At 38.8% G+C, this 20,927-nt stretch overlaps 1 protein-coding gene across 1 annotated transcript; it reads right to left on the minus strand.

The window, feature by feature from the left end:
* Positions 1 to 2,497: 2,497 nt before the first annotated feature.
* On the minus strand, positions 2,498 to 3,046 carry LOC132547892 (uncharacterized). Its single transcript, XM_060211697.1, has one exon. The coding sequence runs from the start codon at positions 3,044 to 3,046 to the stop codon at positions 2,498 to 2,500; it is 549 nt and encodes a 182-aa protein (XP_060067680.1).
* Between the last annotated feature and the right edge of the window lie 17,881 nt (positions 3,047 to 20,927).

The following is a 20,927-nucleotide window of genomic DNA, read 5'->3' on the forward strand; positions in this document are numbered from 1 at the left end:
ATTGAAGCTGCAGTATGGACAATGTCAGACTTGTTTATGGGGTTTGAAGCTGCAGTATGGACAATGTCAGACTTGTTTATGGGGATTGGAGCTGCAGTATGGACAATGTCAGACTTGTTTATGGGGTTTGAAGCTGCAGTATGGACAATGTCAGACTTGTTTATGGGGATTGGAGCTGCATTGAGGGTAAAGGCGGTTATCGCGGATCAAACTTTAGCATAGGTTTTACTATTTCATGTTGTTTCAAACTCTGCTTTGATGAATATAACACCCGTTAATGGCCGGTCGAACTGGACACTATAAGACTATAAGCACATCCACTATGGGTCAAACTGCCATATTTGATGATGGTTTCAAGTTCAGACGATTTCTCTACGGACACAGAGTCAACTAGTAGACTTCTAAGACAAAACTAATAATGTGATTTAGCTTGATTTCGTTATGTTTAGATTTCATTGTAATTTTGGGTCAAAGATTCAATTACGGTTCAACATGCAACTTTTCAATAAAGGTTTGTATATTAGACCCGACATGCCACGGCGTTTAGTCGGCATCGTTAGAAAGTATAATTGGGTAATGCATTACCTTGTTGATAAATGGCAGAATACGATTCGGCACTTTATCGAATGGTTTATTAAAAGAGAAAAGCACATGAACCTTCGGCGTTGTCAGTATGGGGCAATTACATCAAATGAATTAAAGAGACAGAAAAGTCATCGACGTTTATAAATGCAAAAACTAATTACCTCGGAGGGAATCAACTTAAACAGACGAAATGGATCCAGATTGGATCCAACTCACACTCTTGCACGACATGATTTGTTCAACAAAGGACGAGCAGGGTATTGGAGAATAGTAATGTAAAATTATCATACCAGCAGCCGTCACTTAATGAATGAGTATTCTTTTAGGCAGGATATCTGGTCGGTGACATATATTATACATGGTACACGCCAGATAACATGACGGCAACGATAATGGTAGAGACCGGATATCAGATCAGCAACGGTACACGGTAGATACCAGATATCAGGTCAGCAACGGTACAGGATAGAGACCGGATATCAGGTCAGCAAAGGTACAGGGTAGAGGCCACATATCATGTCAGCAACGGTACAGGATAGAGACCGGATATTAGGTCAATGGCAGTACATGGCAGAGACTGGATATCAGGTCAGCAAAGATACAGGGTAGAAACCGGATATCAGGTCAGCAAAGGTACAAGGTAGAAACCGGATATATCTATACGGTAATAATATCAAAATATCTTGTCATTGGCTTTGCGATGCCTGATACAACACATTGTGACGCCGTAGAAGGCATATTGTGATGTCGCATTGCTGAGCTGAGAGATTTATTCCAGAGTAAGCGTCAGATATGTTTTATGAGCTAATCTTGTTTAATTTTTTGCTTTATTGCGTTACATTAGGAGACTTAAGCCGGTATCGTTAGTGTTACTGTATGAAACACAACCAATTACACATCTTACCAGCATTATCTGTCATCGTTACTGACCGCAGGGAACACTTTTGCATTACATGATTTTCTTCGTCTTAGGTAAAACATTAAAAGGCGGGACACCTCATGTGGGCCGTAAATATTGTAATATACCGTCACAAGAACCAATTGTCACCCTGAGTTGAACGCTGCCGAACGATTACACTGGAACACGTCTTTTCGGGAACCACTTCCCAATCCCCACGAAGACACTAATGGTCTGATGACGTCTGTGATAACGGTTTAAGTATTGGGCTAATCTTTACTGGAATTAAAAAAAAGAAAGAAAAACAATCTGAAAGTAACAAAATCTTACGTAGTCTTAATGTCTGTTCACATTCGGGAGTACTTATAAAGTGCGATGTATTCCAGTTGAAGCGTTATCCAACAATCTGATTTCGTCATTTTCCTAGCAGTAATAATTTGTGTCTGATAGGGGAACAAATACTTTAACTTTTCCAATAATTTAATGGCAATTTGAAATGAAACTTTCAAACCAATCAACAGTAAAACTCTGCCGCCACCAGTGCTCCAAAATATTTGGCAAAGGAAAATTTGTTTAAAAAGGAGGCTCCCATTAAGCGTTTATATTATAACATTATGCTTTAGCAACGCGAAGTAGTGTGAGTGTATTATGGTGGTAGTTATCAGAGGTGGAATTATTCATTTGTTCTCGGGGCACACGTTAGAGCGTTGGAATACGTAAGTGTATTATGAATAAATTGTGACAAAACTCAAACTAAAAGTAATCTAAAGTTTTACAAAATGATTCCTTAATCCAATTTTTACGATAACCAGCCACTTTCCAAAGAAAAAATGCTTTCAGATCAGAATCAAACTTAATAAAGGATATATGTATTCTGACCAAATAATGTTGGTTTTGCTTGTTTTACGGTCAAAATCTGTGTAGAGGAGAGCGTGGTGTAAAAGTTGAAAGGTTATTTTCGGCTTGAGGAATTTCCCAGCCCATCGGAAGGTCAGCGACTTCAAAGAAAAGTCATCAAGTAAAGGGCATTTTCACAGGGATGCTCACCACTAAAATGTTGTTGACAAGGATGCTCACCACTAAAATGTTGCTGACAAGGATGCTCACCACTAAAATGTTGTTGACAAGGATGCTCACCACTAAAATGTTGTTGACAAGGATGCTCACCACTAAAATGTTGTTGACAAGGATGCTCACCACTAGAAAGTTGTTGACAAGGATGCTCACCACTAAAATGTTGTTGACAAGGATGCTCACCACTAAAATGTTGTTGACCAGGATGCTCACCACTAGAAAGTTGTTGACAAGGATGCTCACCTCTAAAATGTTGTTAACAAGGATGCTCACCACTAAAATGTTGTTGACAAGGATGCTCACCACTAGAAAGTTGTTGACAGTGATGCTCACCGTTAGAAAGTTGTTGACAGGGATGCTCACCACTAGAAAGTTGTTGACAGGGATGCTCACCGCTAGAAAGTTGTTGACAGGGATGCTCACCACTAGAAAGTTGGTGACAGTGATGCTCACAGCTACAAACCCCTCAGTGACCACGAGGACATTCATATTTGTTGCATGAATTTATCAAAATGAATAACCAATTTGGTCATTCAGCCTATATGATGTTTTTATCAATTATCATCAATGCTTATTTACAGTCTGACAATCACATAAATTTACAGGGAATAATATTATAGCCTATTAAAATGGGCAGAAAATTACTCTGGCATTTAGCTGTTTGAGCACCTGTTGAAACCGGCGTATTTAAATAAAGTCACGGTCGATAGATAAGGTAAACTAACAGTGAAAACAAATTAAGAACCTTGGCAAGCAATATACACACACTTATAATATAACATACTAATGTAAGTCCGTAATGAACATTAGAGCCCGCTATGGCAGAAGATAAATGATTTTAAATGACAAGAAATAAGGTTGTAAATACACTACTGAATAGTTATTGATAGAAATATTTACATAACAAGGCAACGTATGATTGATATCTGTAATATTGGTGATTACACATATACCGTATCTGTAAAGATGTCATACATTAATTCCTTAATTTGAATCTTAATACTCGTGTATTTCATATGTATGCATGCTGTATTCGACGGTGTCGTTAGAGCTTTGTTATGACGGTGATAATGTTCAGACTACGAACTTGGATCTTGTTTGACGATGTCTGACTATGTCCATTGTGATGTTGGTTGACGGTGTCTGACTATGTCCATTGTGATGTTGGCTGACGATGTCTGACTATGTCCATTGTGATGTTGGCTGACGATGTCTGACTATGTCCATTGTGATGTTGGCTGACGATGTCTGACTGTGTCCATTGTGATGTTGGTTGACGATGTCTGACTATGTCCATTGTATTGTTGGTTGACGGTGTCTGACTATGTCCATTGTGATGTTGGCTGACGGTGTCTGACTGTGTCCATTGTGATGCTGGTTGAAGATGTTTTGACTGTGTCCATTGTGATGTTGGTTGACGGTGTCTGACTATGTCCATTGTGATGTTGGCTGACGGTGTCTGACTGTGTCCATTGTGATGCTGGTTGAAGATGTCTGACTATGTCCATTGTGATGTTGGCTGACGATGTCTGACTATGTCCATTGTGATGTTGGCTGACGATGTCTGACTGTGTCCATTGTGATGTTGGTTGACGATGTCTGACTATGTCCATTGTGATGTTGGCTGACGATGTCTGACTATGTCCATTGTGATGTTGGCTGACGATGTCTGACTGTGTCCATTGTGATGTTGGTTGACGATGTCTGACTATGTCCATTGTATTGTTGGTTGACGGTGTCTGACTATGTCCATTGTGATGTTGGCTGACGGTGTCTGACTGTGTCCATTGTGATGCTGGTTGAAGATGTTTTGACTGTGTCCATTGTGATGTTGGTTGACAGTGTCTGACTATGTCCATTGTGATGTTGGCTGACGGTGTCTGACTGTGTCCATTGTGATGCTGGTTGAAGATGTTTTGACTGTGTCCATTGTGATGTTGGTTGACGGTGTCTGACTATGTCCATTGTGATGTTGGCTGACGGTGTCTGACTATGTAAATTGTGATGTTGGTTGATGGTGTCTGACTATGTCCATTGTGATGTTGGTTGACGATGTCTGACTATGTCCATTGTGATGTTGGTTGACGGTGTCTGACTATGCCCATTGTGATGTTGGTTGACGGTGTCTGACTATGCCCATTGTGATGTTGGTTGACGGTGTCTGACTATGCCCATTGTGATGTTGGTTGACGGTGTCTGACTATGTCCATTGTGATGTTGGTTGACGGTGTCTGACTATGTCCATTGTGATGTTGGTTGACGGTGTCTGACTATGTCCATTGTGATGTTGGCTGACGGTGTCTGACTGTGTCCATTGTGATGTTGGTTCACGGTGTCTCACTATGCCCATTGTGATGTTGGTTGACGATGTCTGACTATGCCCATTGTGATGTTGGTTGACGATGTCTGACTATGTCCATTGTGATGTTGGTTGACGATGTCTGACTATGTCCATTGTGATGTTGGTTGAAGATGTTTTGACTATGTCCATTGTGATGTTGGTTGAAGATGTTTTGACTATGTCCATTGTGATGTTGGTTGACGATGTCTGACTATGTCCATTGTAATGTTGGTTGAAGATGTTTTGACTATGTCCATTGTGATGTTGGTTGAAGATGTTTTGACTATGCCCATTGTGATGTTGGTTGACGATGTCTAACTATGTCCATTGTGATGTTGGTTGACGGTGTCTGACTATGTCCATTGTGATGTTGGTTGACGGTGTCTGACTGTGTCCATTGTGATGTTGGTTGACGGTGTCTGACTGTGTCCATTGTGATGTTGGTTGACGGTGTCTGACTATGTCCATTGTGATGTTGGTTGACGGTGTCTGACTATGTCCATTGTGATGTTGGTTGACGGTGTCTGACTATGTCCATTGTGATGTTGGTTGACGGTGTCTGACTGTGTCTGATGTTCGTCAGTTTGTGATGTTGGTTGGGGTGTTTTGACTATGTCCATTGTGATGTTGGTTGACGGTGTCTGACTGTGTCCATTGTGATGTTGGTTGACGGTGTCTGACTGTGTCCATTGTGATGTTGGTTGACGGTGTCTGACTATGTCCAGTTTGTGATGTTGGTTGGGGTAGGTTGTATCGTCAGTTTGTGATGTTGGTTGGGGTAGGTTGTATCGTCAGTTTGTGATGTTGGTTGGGGTAGGTTGTATGGTCAGTTTGTGATGTTGGTTGTGGTAGGTTGTATGGTCAGTTTGTGATGTTGGTTGGGATAGGTTGTATGGTCAGTTTGTGATGTTGGTTGGGATAGGTTGTATGGTCAGTTTGTGGTGTTGGTTGTGGTAGGTTGTATGGTCAGTTTGTGATGTTGGTTGGGGTAGGTTGTATCGTCAGTTTGTGATGTTGGTTGGGGTAGGTTGTATCGTCAGTTTGTGATGTTGGTTGGGGTAGGTTGTATCGTCAGTTTGTGATGTTGGTTGGGGTGGGTTGTATCGTCAGTTTGTGATGTTGGTTGGGGTAGGTTGTATCGTCAGTTTGTGATGTTGGTTGGGGTAGGTTGTATCGTCAGTTTGTGATGTTGGTTGGGGTAGGTTGTATCGTCAGTTTGTGATGTTGGTTGGGTGGGTTGTATCGTCAGTTTGTGATGTTGGTTGGGGTAGGTTGTATCGTCAGTTTGTGATGTTGGTTGGGGTAGGTTGTATGGTCAGTTTGTGATGTTGGTTGTGGTAGGTTGTATGGTCAGTTTGTGATGTTGGTTGGGGTAGGTTGTATGGTCAGTTTGTGATGTTGGTTGGAGATGTTTTGTATGCCCAGTTTGTGATGTTGGTTGGGATGGTTCTATGCCTATTGTGATGTTGGTTGAAGATGTTTTGACTATGCCCATTGTGATGTTGGTTGAAGATGTTTTGACTATGCCCATTGTGATGTTGGCTGACGATGTCTGACTATGTCCATTGTGATGTTGGTTGAAGATGTTTTGACTATGTCCATTGTGATGTTGGTTGAAGATGTTTTGCCTATGCCTATTGTGATGTTGGTTGAAGATGTTTTGCCTATGCCTATTGTGATGTTGGTTGAAGATGTTTTGACTATGTCCATTGTGATGCTGGTTGAAGATGTTTTGACTATGTCCATTGTGATGTTGGCTGACAAGTCTGACTGTGTCCATTGTGATGTTGGTTGACGGTGTTTTGACTGTGTCCATTGTGATGTTGATTGAAGATGTTTTGACTATGCCCATTGTGATGTTGGTTGAAGATGTTTTGACTATGTCCATTGTGATGTTGGTTGAAGGTGTTTTGACTATGTCCATTGTGATGTTGGCTGACGATGTCTGACTATGTCCATTGTGATATTGTTTGAAGCTGTTTTGACTATGTCCACTGTAATGTTGGTTGACGGTGTTTTTTTTTATTGTGCCCATTGTGGTGAGTTTATTAATTTGTATTGTGATGTTAGCTGACATGTTTTAACGAGTACCCATTCAAGCATGATATCTTGCCGATTGACGATACGGTATTGGGTGAAAAATAGTTATTGAATTATTCAACAAGTTCGTTACTAACACCTTTTACAGTCCATCTTTCAACTGCAATTACATATAAGTTATGAGAACGTGTAACAAATGACCTTGAGATTTGTCAATGTGAATGTCATCTTCAGTACGAAGAACAGCGACAATTAGTCTTGTTAGTCAGTTTCCGAATACCATGTCTTTCTCCTTTGATGACACGAAGGTTTAAGTTACATGGTAACTACATGTATCATACGATACTGTATCACTCAAGGTTTTCTGAGCGTTACATTTTTTTCAGAATTTCTTGTATTCAATTATAAAGCGAATTAAACTTTCACGTGCATTAAATCAACAGACCCGTACCTCCCACGTAGTTCAGTGGAAAACGTTATATGAAAATAACACAAAATTAAAAAAATTAACATAAAAAAGAACATTTAATACAATAATATCTAAATAAATTTTAATTTATACAAAACGTAGATTTTACAGCTCCTGATTGTTAATCTTGTTTTTTCGGGTTTGCGGGTTTACACTACATACACGACAGTGTGATTGATATGATAACAGGTGTCTTACGTTTAACAGTGCAATCAAATCTACACTCTCTCAATATGTTATCTTGTATCGTTGCTTTCCATGATTTAGTAAGAGTTTTGTCTGTTCACAACGTACCGTGAAATACCTATAACCTACTCGATAAAGATATGCCTCGCTGATTGCCTTCCTGTCATCCTGCTGAACTACCGTACACTAAGCTGTGATATTCTCGAACAATGTCCTAAGGAATCTCTGTGCAGCTATTAAAAGGGCATGATGTCATGTTAACAGGCCACTGCTCGTTCTAAACTGTCGTCTGAAATGAGAAAAAAATCATCAAAACATGCTATGATTATGTTTGGAAGCGACAGAAAGTAACTTAACAAGTTCCGAAATATTTTAACGAGACGTTAGATTATTGATGGCGGTTAGTAAACCTGCTAATTAGCCTCTTACCGTGTCGATAATATGATCCTTACAAGGATTCACAGTCACAAGTGTGCTTCTTACCCTTAATCAGATAAAATTTCAATAAACAATTTTATTATAGGAAGCATTTTTAAGTAGATGTGAGTGTCCTCTATGAATTAATGTTCTATAGATTTTCTAACAAAATAAATGTATTTCTGTCGAAACAACTTCATACGTCCATTACGTTTAAATCTGATAAAATACCGATTTAAAAACTGTGTTGTGTGTTAATCTTACAATCAAATAAAGAATCATCTACATAGAGTAATAAGCCCCAATACTGGGTCTCAGAGAGAGTGTGGCATTGTTCCGTGTTTTAATACATATATCAGTCTTAAGTGGCTTATAAATACAAGGTCAAGTTCAACGCGGTATTACTGGATATACAAATTTAAATTTAAAAAAATGATCAGAGGAAAAGCCACCATCAGGTAGAATGATTCTATCAACATTCGATGTCAGGAGAGAAGGCGATAAAACTTACAGGCGCCTGAGAACACGGACATATGAGGACTTATCATGACGACGTGTCTATAGCATTGTCCTTAACATTTAGTTATCTTTAACAAATGTCCGACCCTTCTATCCCACCACCCCCAGTCCCCCATCCCCAGTCCCACCCCCTCATCCCCCCAGTCCCCGATCCCCACCTCCCCCGGTCCTCAAGTCTTTCAAACATGTCAAGAAGGTACAAATTTGTAACATGTTCTCGGGTCCCTGTGATAATTTTACACCACAAGGAGAACATCACACGTATATACAAAAACAATGGTTATTGACTGGAGGTAATCCATTACATAGCAGTACAGGGACAGGTACATTGTGTAGTAGATCGGAATTACACGTAATTTCAGAACTGATGGATGAAGGTAACCATGCAAATCTTAGCACAGGAAATGAAAATTATTTTTATTGAGACGTCAGATTAATGACGCAGGAACTGTTTTGTGTAGGATTTCAATGACTAAACCATGACAATATTATTTCATGGTACACTACTCTGCCACAATAGAAACCCCATTTATTGGTATCACCTCACATCTATTCCACTTTGATAGTCTAGGAAAGTTATCATCCGCACAAACTACAAACTGTATAGTAGACTTAAACAGTAGACTTTGTACGTTGTTAATAAAATTGCATGGTTTAGCCAAGGGTATACTCTTAGAAACTTCCTCCTCATTACGTGTTTTTGTTATCTTTGTGTGTGTCTTTGGGTCTCCGTTTATATTGTCCTTGTGTCTGTCTCTCTGTCTCTATTTATTTTCATTTTGTCTTTTTGTATCCGTCTTTATATAAACAATGTATGTCTTTTTTGTCTTTGTCTCTGCGTGTGTTTCGTCTTTGTTTGTGTCTGTCACTCTGTCTCTATTTATTTTTCTTTTGTCTTTTTGTATCCGTCTTTATATATACAATGTATGTCTTTTTTGTCTTTGTCTCTGCGTGTGTTTGGTCTTTGTGTCTATCTCTCCATCTACATTTGTCTATGATTTCTTTTCTCGTTTTATATCCGTCTTTACATTTATTTTTATGCTTTCGTCTGTAGTCTTTATTTCATTAATGTGCTAATGCTGATTGACTGTCATTGCAGTTGCGTTTGTGTCTTCGGGCACAAAGCAACATAAAACACTTGATAGTTTGCAACTAGCCTCCTGACGTTTGAGGTAGCCTCTCTGAGGAGACATCAAATTGACCCTGACTACTAAGGGGAGCTATTAAATCAGTGATCAAATAAATCTGCCCTTCATTTTCCCGTTGCAGATATTCATAGTTGTGGTGACTCGCATTGCAATTTTTAGTGTGTGCACACGGAAGTATCTGTAGATAAAATGATCAGGTTAAGATTACAGAAAATGCTTGAACATTTTATGAGAAGGTGTGTAATGTTGTATTGGCATGTTATATAACATTTCAAAATATGACTACGATAGAAAAATAAACAAGATGTATATATTGTATATATTGAATTATTGTCCCAGACGAGTACACGCGACAAATCTGGTCACACCATTTACAAATACACGGCAGTCGAAGAAATCCAGCACAGATGGTCACTAATCAGGTTATTCCAGCTTATTGAACGAAGTGAAGTCTGAAGTTCCTCGTGGTAAAATCTAATTTAAATCTCTCATGATATGAATTATGTATAAATGCATTTTACTTTTCATTGCGAGTAGGGGATAGTTGGATTAAATTTTCCTATAACACATAATGTGCCATACATATAACGTACATCGATAGTTTAAGCCTATCTGTACTTGAAATAGACTTCTACAATCCCTGAGCAGTGTTTCCATGTCAATGTTCTTAATGATTGGATTACTCTTGTGTCAAAACTGTGATCATAGTCAGACCATAAAAACAATGATAAGTCATTTTGAAAATCTCGTTTGTTACACAAAATAATATGTATATCGTTGTATATTTCCAAATATTTCGAAATGAAATAAAAATTTGGCAAGTTTATCTATAGTTGCAAACTTTGAAATGGGTATAAACTCCGATGTCTGCATACCGTTCTATCTAGATCGTACATCGGAGTACGTGGGTTTAAATTTCGCAGCTTGAGATATCGTATATAAGGATACGATACTTTTGCTTTCAAAACCTGTAACTAATGTGTTCTCTCAGCTGGTAACTGATGTGTTTTCTCGCCTGATAAATGGTGTGTTCTTTCAGCTGGTAAATGGTGTGTTCTCGCATCTTGTAACTGATGTTTTCACTCAGCTGGTAGGTGGTGTGTTCTTTTCAGCTGGTAACTGGTGTGTTCTCTCAGCTGGTAACTGGTGTGTTCTCTCAGCTGGTAACTGATGTGTTCTTGGAATCTGTAACTAATGTGTTCTTGCAGTCTATAACTGATATGGTCTCGCATCTTGTATCCGATGTGTTCTCGCATCTTGTTACTGATGTGTTCTCTCAGCTGGTAACTGATGTGTTCTCGCAGCTTGTAACTGATGTGTTCTTGCAGTCTATAACTGATGTGTTCTCGCAGCTTGTATCTGATGTGTTCTCGCATCTTGTAACTGATGTGTTCTAACAGTATATAATTGAGTTGCTTTAACAGCCTATAGATCTATGCTCTTGTCGCCTCTAATTCATGTGGCCTTACAGCATCTATCACATGTGTTATCAAAGTTTGTCCATTTAGACCCTTCGGCTATCAAGTGGAAACGAAGGGAAGTAGTTTTGGGAGATTATATATCATATGGACTCCATGTTTGTTACTTTATAACAGCCTGATAACATAGACCCCGGGACATGATAAATGTATCATAGTGGATGATTTCTCATCTTATTATTATCTTATTCGTTTAGAGAGTTTAGAATTTTTGTACTTTAATGAGAAAATGTGTTGATTATCATGGTTTAATCGGAATGTTCAATTTTGAGAAAAAAAACATTTAATAAACCCTGCAGTAATCAAATCACCGTTATATAGGGTATTATAAAGATGACGGACGTTTGATTTCGATCAATATGGTGTTATATCAACCTGGTAGAAAAAATTACATAACGCCATATGACCTCATCAAAGGTCCATAAATGACAAAACAGGTTCACATTCCTAGAAAGGCGATGTTGCTGTGGGTAAAATGTATCATACCTCCTCGCAGTTAAGGCATATTACATCGCTGTAAAATGAATTTGTCAGAGGAAATAGATCAAACACCTGGACCGGTGTTCAATTACTCGCGTGACTAAAAGACACATGAAATTCAGTGAAATATATATCAATGACACAAATATCCGTGAATACTCATACACAGGTCAAAGGTAACCGATGTGAAATTACTAGAAAAAAAAAAAAAAAAAAAACACAATACATACAAAATAAATTAGCTCAATGAAATATGTATAACCCGCATCCAAATTAGATAATATTGGACTGCGTGAAGAAGGTTCTGGAAATACCATGTGAACACACATAAATACGAATTGCGACAGACATGTCAAGACTATCAGCGGATGTAATATTTGAAAAATTAATTTCCGGTTTCCTAATAAATTGAGTAAACAACAAATAATACGAGTAGAAAAAGCAGGTGACTGTGTTCTTCTGAGACGAGATCAACAATATTCATGTTGATATGCTGTCATGCAGCCCGAGTCTTCCTCTGCTCCACAACCAGACATAAGTTATGTTCTCGGAAGAATATTTGATGTGGGGACAGAGCGCACCCCTATGTTTCCATAGAAACATCACAGATGTGATATGTATCGTTACTACTAAAATACTCCACCTTTGATATGTGTCGTTACCATGGAAACACCACACCTGTGATATGTATCGTTACCATAGAAACAACACACCAGTGATATGTATCGTTACCATAGAAACACCACACCTGTGATATGTATCGTTACCATAGAAACACCATACCAGTGATATGTATCGTTTCCATAGAAACAACACACCTGTGATATGTATCGTTACCATAGAAACAACACACCAGTGATATGTATCTTTTCCATAGAAACAACACACCTGTGATATGTATCGTTACCATAGAAACACCACACCAGTGATATGTATCGTTTCCAAAGAAACAGCACACCTGTGATATGTATCGTTACCATAGAAACACCACACCAGTGATATGTATCGTTACCATAGAAACAACACACCTGTGATATGCATCGTTACCATAGAACACCACACCAGTGATATGTATCGTTTCCATAGAAACAGCACACCTGTGATATGCATCGTTACCATAGACACACCACACTGTGATATATGTTAATACAACACCTGCATTAGTGAAATTTGATTTGCAAACGAAAGTGCGTGACTCGTCCATGTGTTTAGAAGTTGTGTTTCCGTTTGAGGAAGTAATTAGTGGTAGAGGTTTATACATGTCTTATATTATTAGAAATTAACTTTATTGAGCAATGCACGTGACGTTTGTACTTAGCAATTATATAGTTTTATTCCTTTGAGAAAGAAGTTCTAAAGTAAAGCGACATCAATGTGTGGTCAGGCGTACTAATCCGGCGTGCAGCAGGTATCTTACCAACTGTCGTTATGAAGTCTGCCTTTCTTGTGAAATTCTGTCTCTTTATTGTAGCCATGTATCCCCACGAGAAGAGATAGCCTCGTCTGTGGCGGGGTCAGGCAAAGTAATCCCTTGGGGTCAGGATAGCTAATCTCAAAGGACAATACAGAAATATGAACATGCGTAATTTGATGTCTAGATGCTTTACAAATTTAGGGAGACACGAAATATTCACGCGATTGAAAAGGCTGAGAAAATCTGGAATTACAGAAACATATGAGCGGTGTTGTTGTGTATATAACCGTGTTTTGTCACGCGACGTCACTGTCCTAAGATAAAAAGTATGTGGCGGTGCCGCGTTGGTCTGGGATATTAACATAATGCGTGTCAATTTCACAACACGGTTCAATATATAGATGACATGATTAACTCTAATTAAACGGAATGCTCACAGTGAAGTAATTTTAAATTGCCGTGATATATCTGTATTGAGTTGCATCTTTTCCGTGTGAAATCCCCCATAACCAGTGATCTCTTATTGTTTCAGCGAGCTATTGGACACGTTTTATTTTGCTTGTTTAAAACATATTTTGTCGAAACTGTAGCCTTCGATGATAAAGACTTCACAGAAAATTAAACAAAATAACACCATTAATATGTCGCTGGCATTTAACCAATCGCCCCTGTTGTTTAGCGTTGAATAAAAGCGTCATTTTGCTGTACATTGGAAACTTAATACAAAATTAACCATTGTTTCTGCAGGAAAATCTACACTTTGGCACCGAACACGTAATAACAAGCCCCAATACCTCTATGTACCCGCGCGTATGTCCATTTCGATCGTGATCAATCACTCCGGTCGTTGTTAATGGGTTTGGACAAGTGACTGCACTACAAACGTAATGTCCACGATCTCACGTGTTTTAACAGCTGTTAGAAACATGCACTTGTCATACGTTTGTGATCGAAATGGTCAGATGGAATAACAAAAGTGTCTCTGATTCTCGCTTATGTATTATACTATGCTGATGTACTTGTTTTCCGTAAAAGGTTCGCACCCAATTCGTTATCTAGACACGCCGACCGTAGGATCATGCATTATTCAAATCGGTATCGAAGTAAAGACCCCTGGCACCGTCCGTGTACTCTGGCGCTGTCACCACTAATTCTCTCCCTGTCTCCGTGGACCAATGTGCGACCGTTTGTAACGGACGATAGTTTTTTTTCATTTCGGAACACAAACTAACTCCGGAACGATTGCTAAGGCAAAATTAGCGAAAAGCCATGTTTAGATAACAATGTTGAAGTTCAGTTTATATATCTGCTTTGTGATATGGGGACAGTAAAATGTTGAAAGTTCAAGCCCAAAGCCTAATAATTCAGCATAGCTTTACTGATACCAACAAACTACAAACTACAATATTATACTTTGGTAGAGGTTATTTTACCTTTTTATCATTTTGGTTTAATCTCGGACTTAAAGTTAACAAGTTGGCTATTTTGTACCTTTTAGAACTACATTCACTGACTTTCAAATTATTTGCAAAGAATATTTTCCAATGGTCAGTTTGGACAGTCAAAATTGGTTGAAATGCCATCTCTCAATGTAAAATTAGACTGTCTAACTATAGCACATGGGGAATCCGGAACTTAGTTCCTGACTCTTTCATAGTTTTTACGCAAAGTTTTGGGCAAATATACAATATTACACGCTGTGTGCTGGGATCGGAATTTCATTTGCTGTGTTTGGCTCATTTCTTGTCGATTTTAAAATATACACTGTTTGGCGAATAAAAAAGCAAGCATGTTGTGCCTCATTCATGGTGGAGCAAATGTTTGTAAATCGATCTAGCTAGATCTTTAAAGGATTTACAAAAATTAAATATGGTATATTTGTTTATATGGCGAATGGTGGAATACGATTTCTAAGTAGTTCCTTTTTGCACAGTTTTACATAAAAAATGTAAAATCCGAACTTGTACTGAATATTAATAAATAGTGTCAGATCCACTAAAATATAGACTCATTTAGGAGCTATCATATCAGTAATACAATTATACATAGGTTGCATGCTTTACATGATTGCGAGGCGAGGTATAACCCGATTGAAAAGCTACCTTTATGCATAAACGGGGGGATGGATAATGGTTGCAAATTACATTTAACAAGTGGAAGTATTACTACCGAAGAAGGGAAGGTGTGAACGACACACTTACTATAGTATTGAACAAAGTATTGATACTATTGTATTGAAGTATTCAAATAATCGAGTCAAGTATACAACGACCTCTGTGATTGGTCGGGGGCGGAGTTTAGACAACCTGAATAGTTGATCTGATACCCAATTTGTTCCGGTAGGCGGAGTTATTGTACACTATCAGTTACATAACAATTACTAAGTAATCGCTGGAAAAATGTCCGACGACGGCAACAGTACGCAAAATTTTCTTCGACGAAATTATGTCCGATACGAACGATATGGGGAATCCTGTTTTTGTACAAGGCGATGTGGTTGTGATGGATAATTGTGGATTCCATCACCATAGACAGGGAGAGCGCATTTTAAGAAATATGATGAAAGAATATGGCGTGTCCCTGGTTTTTCAGCCGCCTTATTCCCCGGAATACAACGTAACTGAATATGTATTCAATGTCATGAGACAGAGGCTTCGGGCAAATACCCGACTTGTGTCAGAATTTCTGGAACTTGCAGTAGTAAATGCTCTAGATATTCCGCCCAAGCAACTTCAAAGTTTTTTCACATGTTGCGGATATGTATAATTTTCGATGGAAAGATAAAAAATAAAATAAAAAATATATGGGACCACAGAATTCCTTTATTTTTTAATGCAGTATGAATTATCGGTATATATCAGGAGGTCCCAGGTAATTCGTGATTCTTTGTTACATATAATAGAGCTTGGGTTTAAACCGAAATATTTTGAGCCAACCCTCCCCCCCCCCCCTTTCAAAAAAATAAATAAATAAATAAAACTAGTACAGAATGACTATATGACTATATTCACTGTTAAGATGTTATGAATTCTCCGGTCCCAGTGATCTAACCTGTTGATATATATTTTTTACCTAAATTAGTTTAGTACGGAGTAACTTTCGTTTTCTCGTTGTACCATCGATGGAAAAGCAAGGTATCATTGGGTGTAGAACGAAAAAAATGGGACAACCCAATTAGGTCTGATCTGAAGCCACCTGTGACTTGGACTCTTCCAATTAACCTCTCGCGACAGTCGAGTGTTTGTAAAATGCCGATGTCTGCACAGTATTTTTTCACCTGGCTCCACCCACAATCGATCTAGACTTGGCTCTGCCAATCAGAGAGCTTGTTGCATAAATTTAAGGAATTCGATTGGTGAAGTACTTCAGTACAATACTATCAATACTTTGTTCAGTACTACAGTACTTGAAACGTTCACACCTTCCCTTCATCGGTAGTAATTGAACTCATAGGTTCCTTAGATCCTCAAGACTTTGAATTCACCAAATTCGGCTATTTATCAACTGCGCCATAATGCCGCGCTTATTACGAAGACCAAGGTCGCAGAATCTCGACATCAAGTATCGCAACATTTTGGGTGCAGTGATAGACAATTTTCCTGTTGTTAAGTCGTTTACCATTCATCAAACGCCATGGTGATGGCGCTGTCCAGCACATTTACGTCCCAGCGAACAATGGTCACGTCAGCAGAACTTTCCTGTAGCAGAACAACTCACAGGTGCTTGATGGGCCATCGAAATCACCCGATTTTTAACCATTTGAACTAGTTTGAGTAATGCACGAGAGAACGTCATAAGGATTTGTCAAACGAGATAGCCTGAGGATTGAACAACGAATGCAACACACTCTCTCTTTGAATTGGTTTACAGGTTCCATGTAATGCTGTCTACCTCGCAATCGGTGATCAAACCTGTTACTAACAGGTGTTACATTTAACTTCCAATAAAATCAACTGTATGTAAAGTTTTATAATTAATCGCAACAACAGTTTCAACAAAACTGATCAATAACTTTATTAATACATGATTAGTCAGGATTTACACAGAAAACAATTAACCACAACATAAAGTTGTTGTACCCCTCTCATGTGTTTTAGTATAATTACGGAACGCGAATTTTGTCGGCGTCGTCAGCCGTCGTCTCAGAATAAGACTTTTTGATTTCAGCATTGATCATCCGTACTGACTCTAGAACATTTCAAATCCAGTGTTTTATCTGTCGTCAGAATTGTATGTAAATATGACAAGTAATTAATTTTTAATTACCAGTTTGATGACTACGGTATTAGAAGATGAGTATTTTAACTTTACTATCAATACATAGATTAACTAGGTATTCTATTTCATACGAAGTATTATAGCTTTGAGATGGAAGATATCAGGAAGAAAGAAAATCATTTACGTTTTGTTGTGAGTATAAATATGAGGAAACACAACACAATACTGTACAAATGGTAGTAGTTTGTGCTGTAAGGAAACTGATTCGTCATGGCGAACGAGGACAATGCTAACACGCACATCCTAGCCTTCTGAGAATGAGAGATTAAAACGATGAAAAAGATCAACAGTATTGATGGCCAGTCTGAGTAAACAGGAAAGATTGTTGGTTTTCGTGAATATCATCTTACTGGGGGTTAGGAGGAAGTAAACTGAGAAAAGATTAATACTCTTTTGCTTGGTTCATTTTTCATCCAAATTGACATTTGGTTGTCTCAGATATCTAATTCCCAAGTAAACATCAGGCCAATTTACACTATATACATTTCATCTCAACGCTATATATCCACAGACATCAATTCGTGCCGAAAGACACACAAAATGTGTCTACAGATATGCACACACTCCGTGTTTACAGACACATATAGTACGTGTCAACAGACATATAGTACATGCCTACAGATATATAATACATGTCTACAGACATACAGTACATGTCTACAGACATACAATACATGTCTACAGGCATACAGCACATGTCTACAGACATACAGCACATGTCTACAGACGTAAAATACGTGTCTACAGACATACAGTACATGTAAACAGTCATGCAGTACGTGTCTACAGACATACAGCACATGCCTAGAGACATAAAATACGTGTCTACAGACATACAGTACATGTAAACAGTCATGCAGTACGTGTCTACCGACATACAGTACGTGTCTGCATACATAAAATACGTGTCTACAGACATACAGCACATGTCTACAGACATAAAATACGTGTTTACAGACATTCAGTACGTGTCTACAGACATAAAATACGTGTTTACAGACATACAATACATGTCTACAGACATACAGCACATGTCTACAGACATACAGCACATGTCTACAGACATAAAATACGTGTTTACAGACATTCAGTACGTGTCTACAGACATAAAATACGTGTTTACAGACATTCAGTACGTGTCTACAGACATAAAATACGTGTTTACAGACATACAATACATGTCTACAGACATACAGCACATGTCTACAGACATACAGCACATGTCTACAGACATACAGTACGTGTCTACAGACATATAGTACATGTCTACAGACATATAGTACATGCCTACAGATATACAGCACATGTCTACAGACATATAGTACATGCCTACAGATATATAATACATGTCTACAGACATACAGCACATGTCTACAGACATACAGTACGTGTCTACCGACATAAAATACGTGTTTACAGACATTCAGTACGTGTCTACAGACATAAAATACGTGTTTACAGACATTCAGTACGTGTCTACAGACATAAAATACGTGTTTACAGACATACAATACGTGTATACAGACATACAATACATGTCTACAGACATACAGCACATGTCTACAGACATACAGTACGTGTCTACAGACATAAAATACGTGTTTACAGACATTCAGTACGTGTCTACAGACATAAAATACGTGTTTACACACATACAATACGTGTCTACAGACATAAAATACGTGTTTACAGACATTCAGTACGTGTCTACAGACACCAGTTCGTGTCCACAGACATACAGTACATGTAAACAGTCATACAGTGCGTGTCTATAGACATACAGTACATGTAAAAAATACATACAGTGCGTGTCTACAGACAAAAAGTACGTGTCTACAGACATAAGTACATGTCTATTGACATGCAATACGTTTCTACAGACATACAGTACATGTCTACAGACATACAGTGCGTGTCTACAGACATACAGTGCAAGTCTATATACATACAGTGCGTGTCTACAGACATACAGTGCATGTCTATATACATACAGTGCGTGTCCACAGACATACAGTACATATCTACTGACATGCAATACGTGTCTACAGACATACAATGCGTGTCTACAGACATACAGTGCATGTCTATATACATACAGTGCATGTAAACAGTGATGCAGTACGTGTCTACAGACATACAATGCATTTCTGCAGACATACAAGACATGTCTACAGACATACAGTGCGTGTCTATATACAAATAATACGTGTCTACAGGCAAATAGTACATGTCTACAGACATACAGTACGTGGTTACAGACATACAGTGCGTGTCTATATACATATAATACGTGTCTACAGGCATACAGTACATGTCTACAGACATACAATACATGTCTACAGACATACAGTGCATGTCTATATACATACAATACACGCTACAAACATACAAAACGTGTCTACAGACATACAATACGTGTCTACATACATACAGTACATGTAAACAGTCATGCAGTACGTGTCTACAGACATACAATACATTTCTACAGACATACAAGACATGTCTACAGACATACAGTACGTGTCTATATACATATAATACGTGTCTACAGGCATAGAGTACATGTCTACAGACATACAGTGCGTGTCTTTATACAAATAATACGTGTCTACAGGCATACAGTAGATGTCTACAGACATACAGTACGTGTCTACAGACAAACAGTGTGTGTCTATAGACAGACTATGTGCCTACAGACACGCAATACCTGTCGAGTGACTCGACATTCATGAAATGTCTCCTATATCGAGGTTGAGATGAATTATTTCGAGGTCACATCGAAAAGTTATTTCCAGGTTAATGGGGGGAGACAGATTGACCATTAAATGTCTGTAAGGTTACATGCCTATTGCGGACAAGGGAGCTTCCTGCAGGCGTAAAGGTGTAGCCTGTCAGTTCTCGCCAAATGTATCATTTGTTTCCTCCTCCCTTGGCTAAATTGGGTGGGGGAGGAGGCATTGACAATTTCCAGCAGACTCGTCCAAAAACGGAAAACATAGCTATTTATTTCATGGCGCTCTCCTCTTTCTGCTTGGTGGAAGGGGAGGGGTGGAAACGAGGGAGAGAAGGGGAAGGGAGAGCGATGGGGGAGGGGAGGAAAGAGGTAGCGCCGCGGCACGTACGACTGGTTACTGAATCAGGACCAGTTGTAAACACTTGGGTATCACTCACAACTAACAACATCAGTCATACTCGTGTTTTCAAAACATTCTTTTGCGGGAGTGAAAGTGATCTGAAGACAGAAATACCGAAACAGATTGGTAGAAAAGGTCGACCGCGAGCCCCCAGATTTACAAACATTCCTTCGTTCGCGAAAGGATGAAGATTCATAGCTTTTTAGTGAGAAGTGGCTGAAAGACGTTCTTAATGTACTTAAGTGATAGTGGGGAAGGGGCACGCTTGTCGATGTTACAGCGTGGTGTTGTATTTGCAGTGAGCAGACATTTGGTTTCGTGTCAATGGTAACTAGCCATTCCATTCCGGTCCCCGGAACAAAAGCCACTCTCCAGCCACAGTTCGCTGAGATCAAGTACCCACAACTATACACACGGAACATGATATGGCCATAGTAAATCAAGAGCGTGTGCTGTGTAACGATAG

Source organism: Ylistrum balloti, unplaced genomic scaffold, assembly GCF_031769215.1.
Source record: "Ylistrum balloti isolate Yb309-2 unplaced genomic scaffold, AGI_CSIRO_Ybal_v1 Utg369988, whole genome shotgun sequence".
In the NCBI taxonomy this organism is placed as follows: Eukaryota; Metazoa; Mollusca; class Bivalvia; order Pectinida; family Pectinidae; genus Ylistrum; species Ylistrum balloti.

Coding starts and splice junctions, on each gene's coding strand:
- LOC132547892 (XM_060211697.1), bottom strand. CDS start 3,046: ATGAATGTCCTCGTGGTCACTGAGGGGTTTGTAGCTGTGAGCATCACT.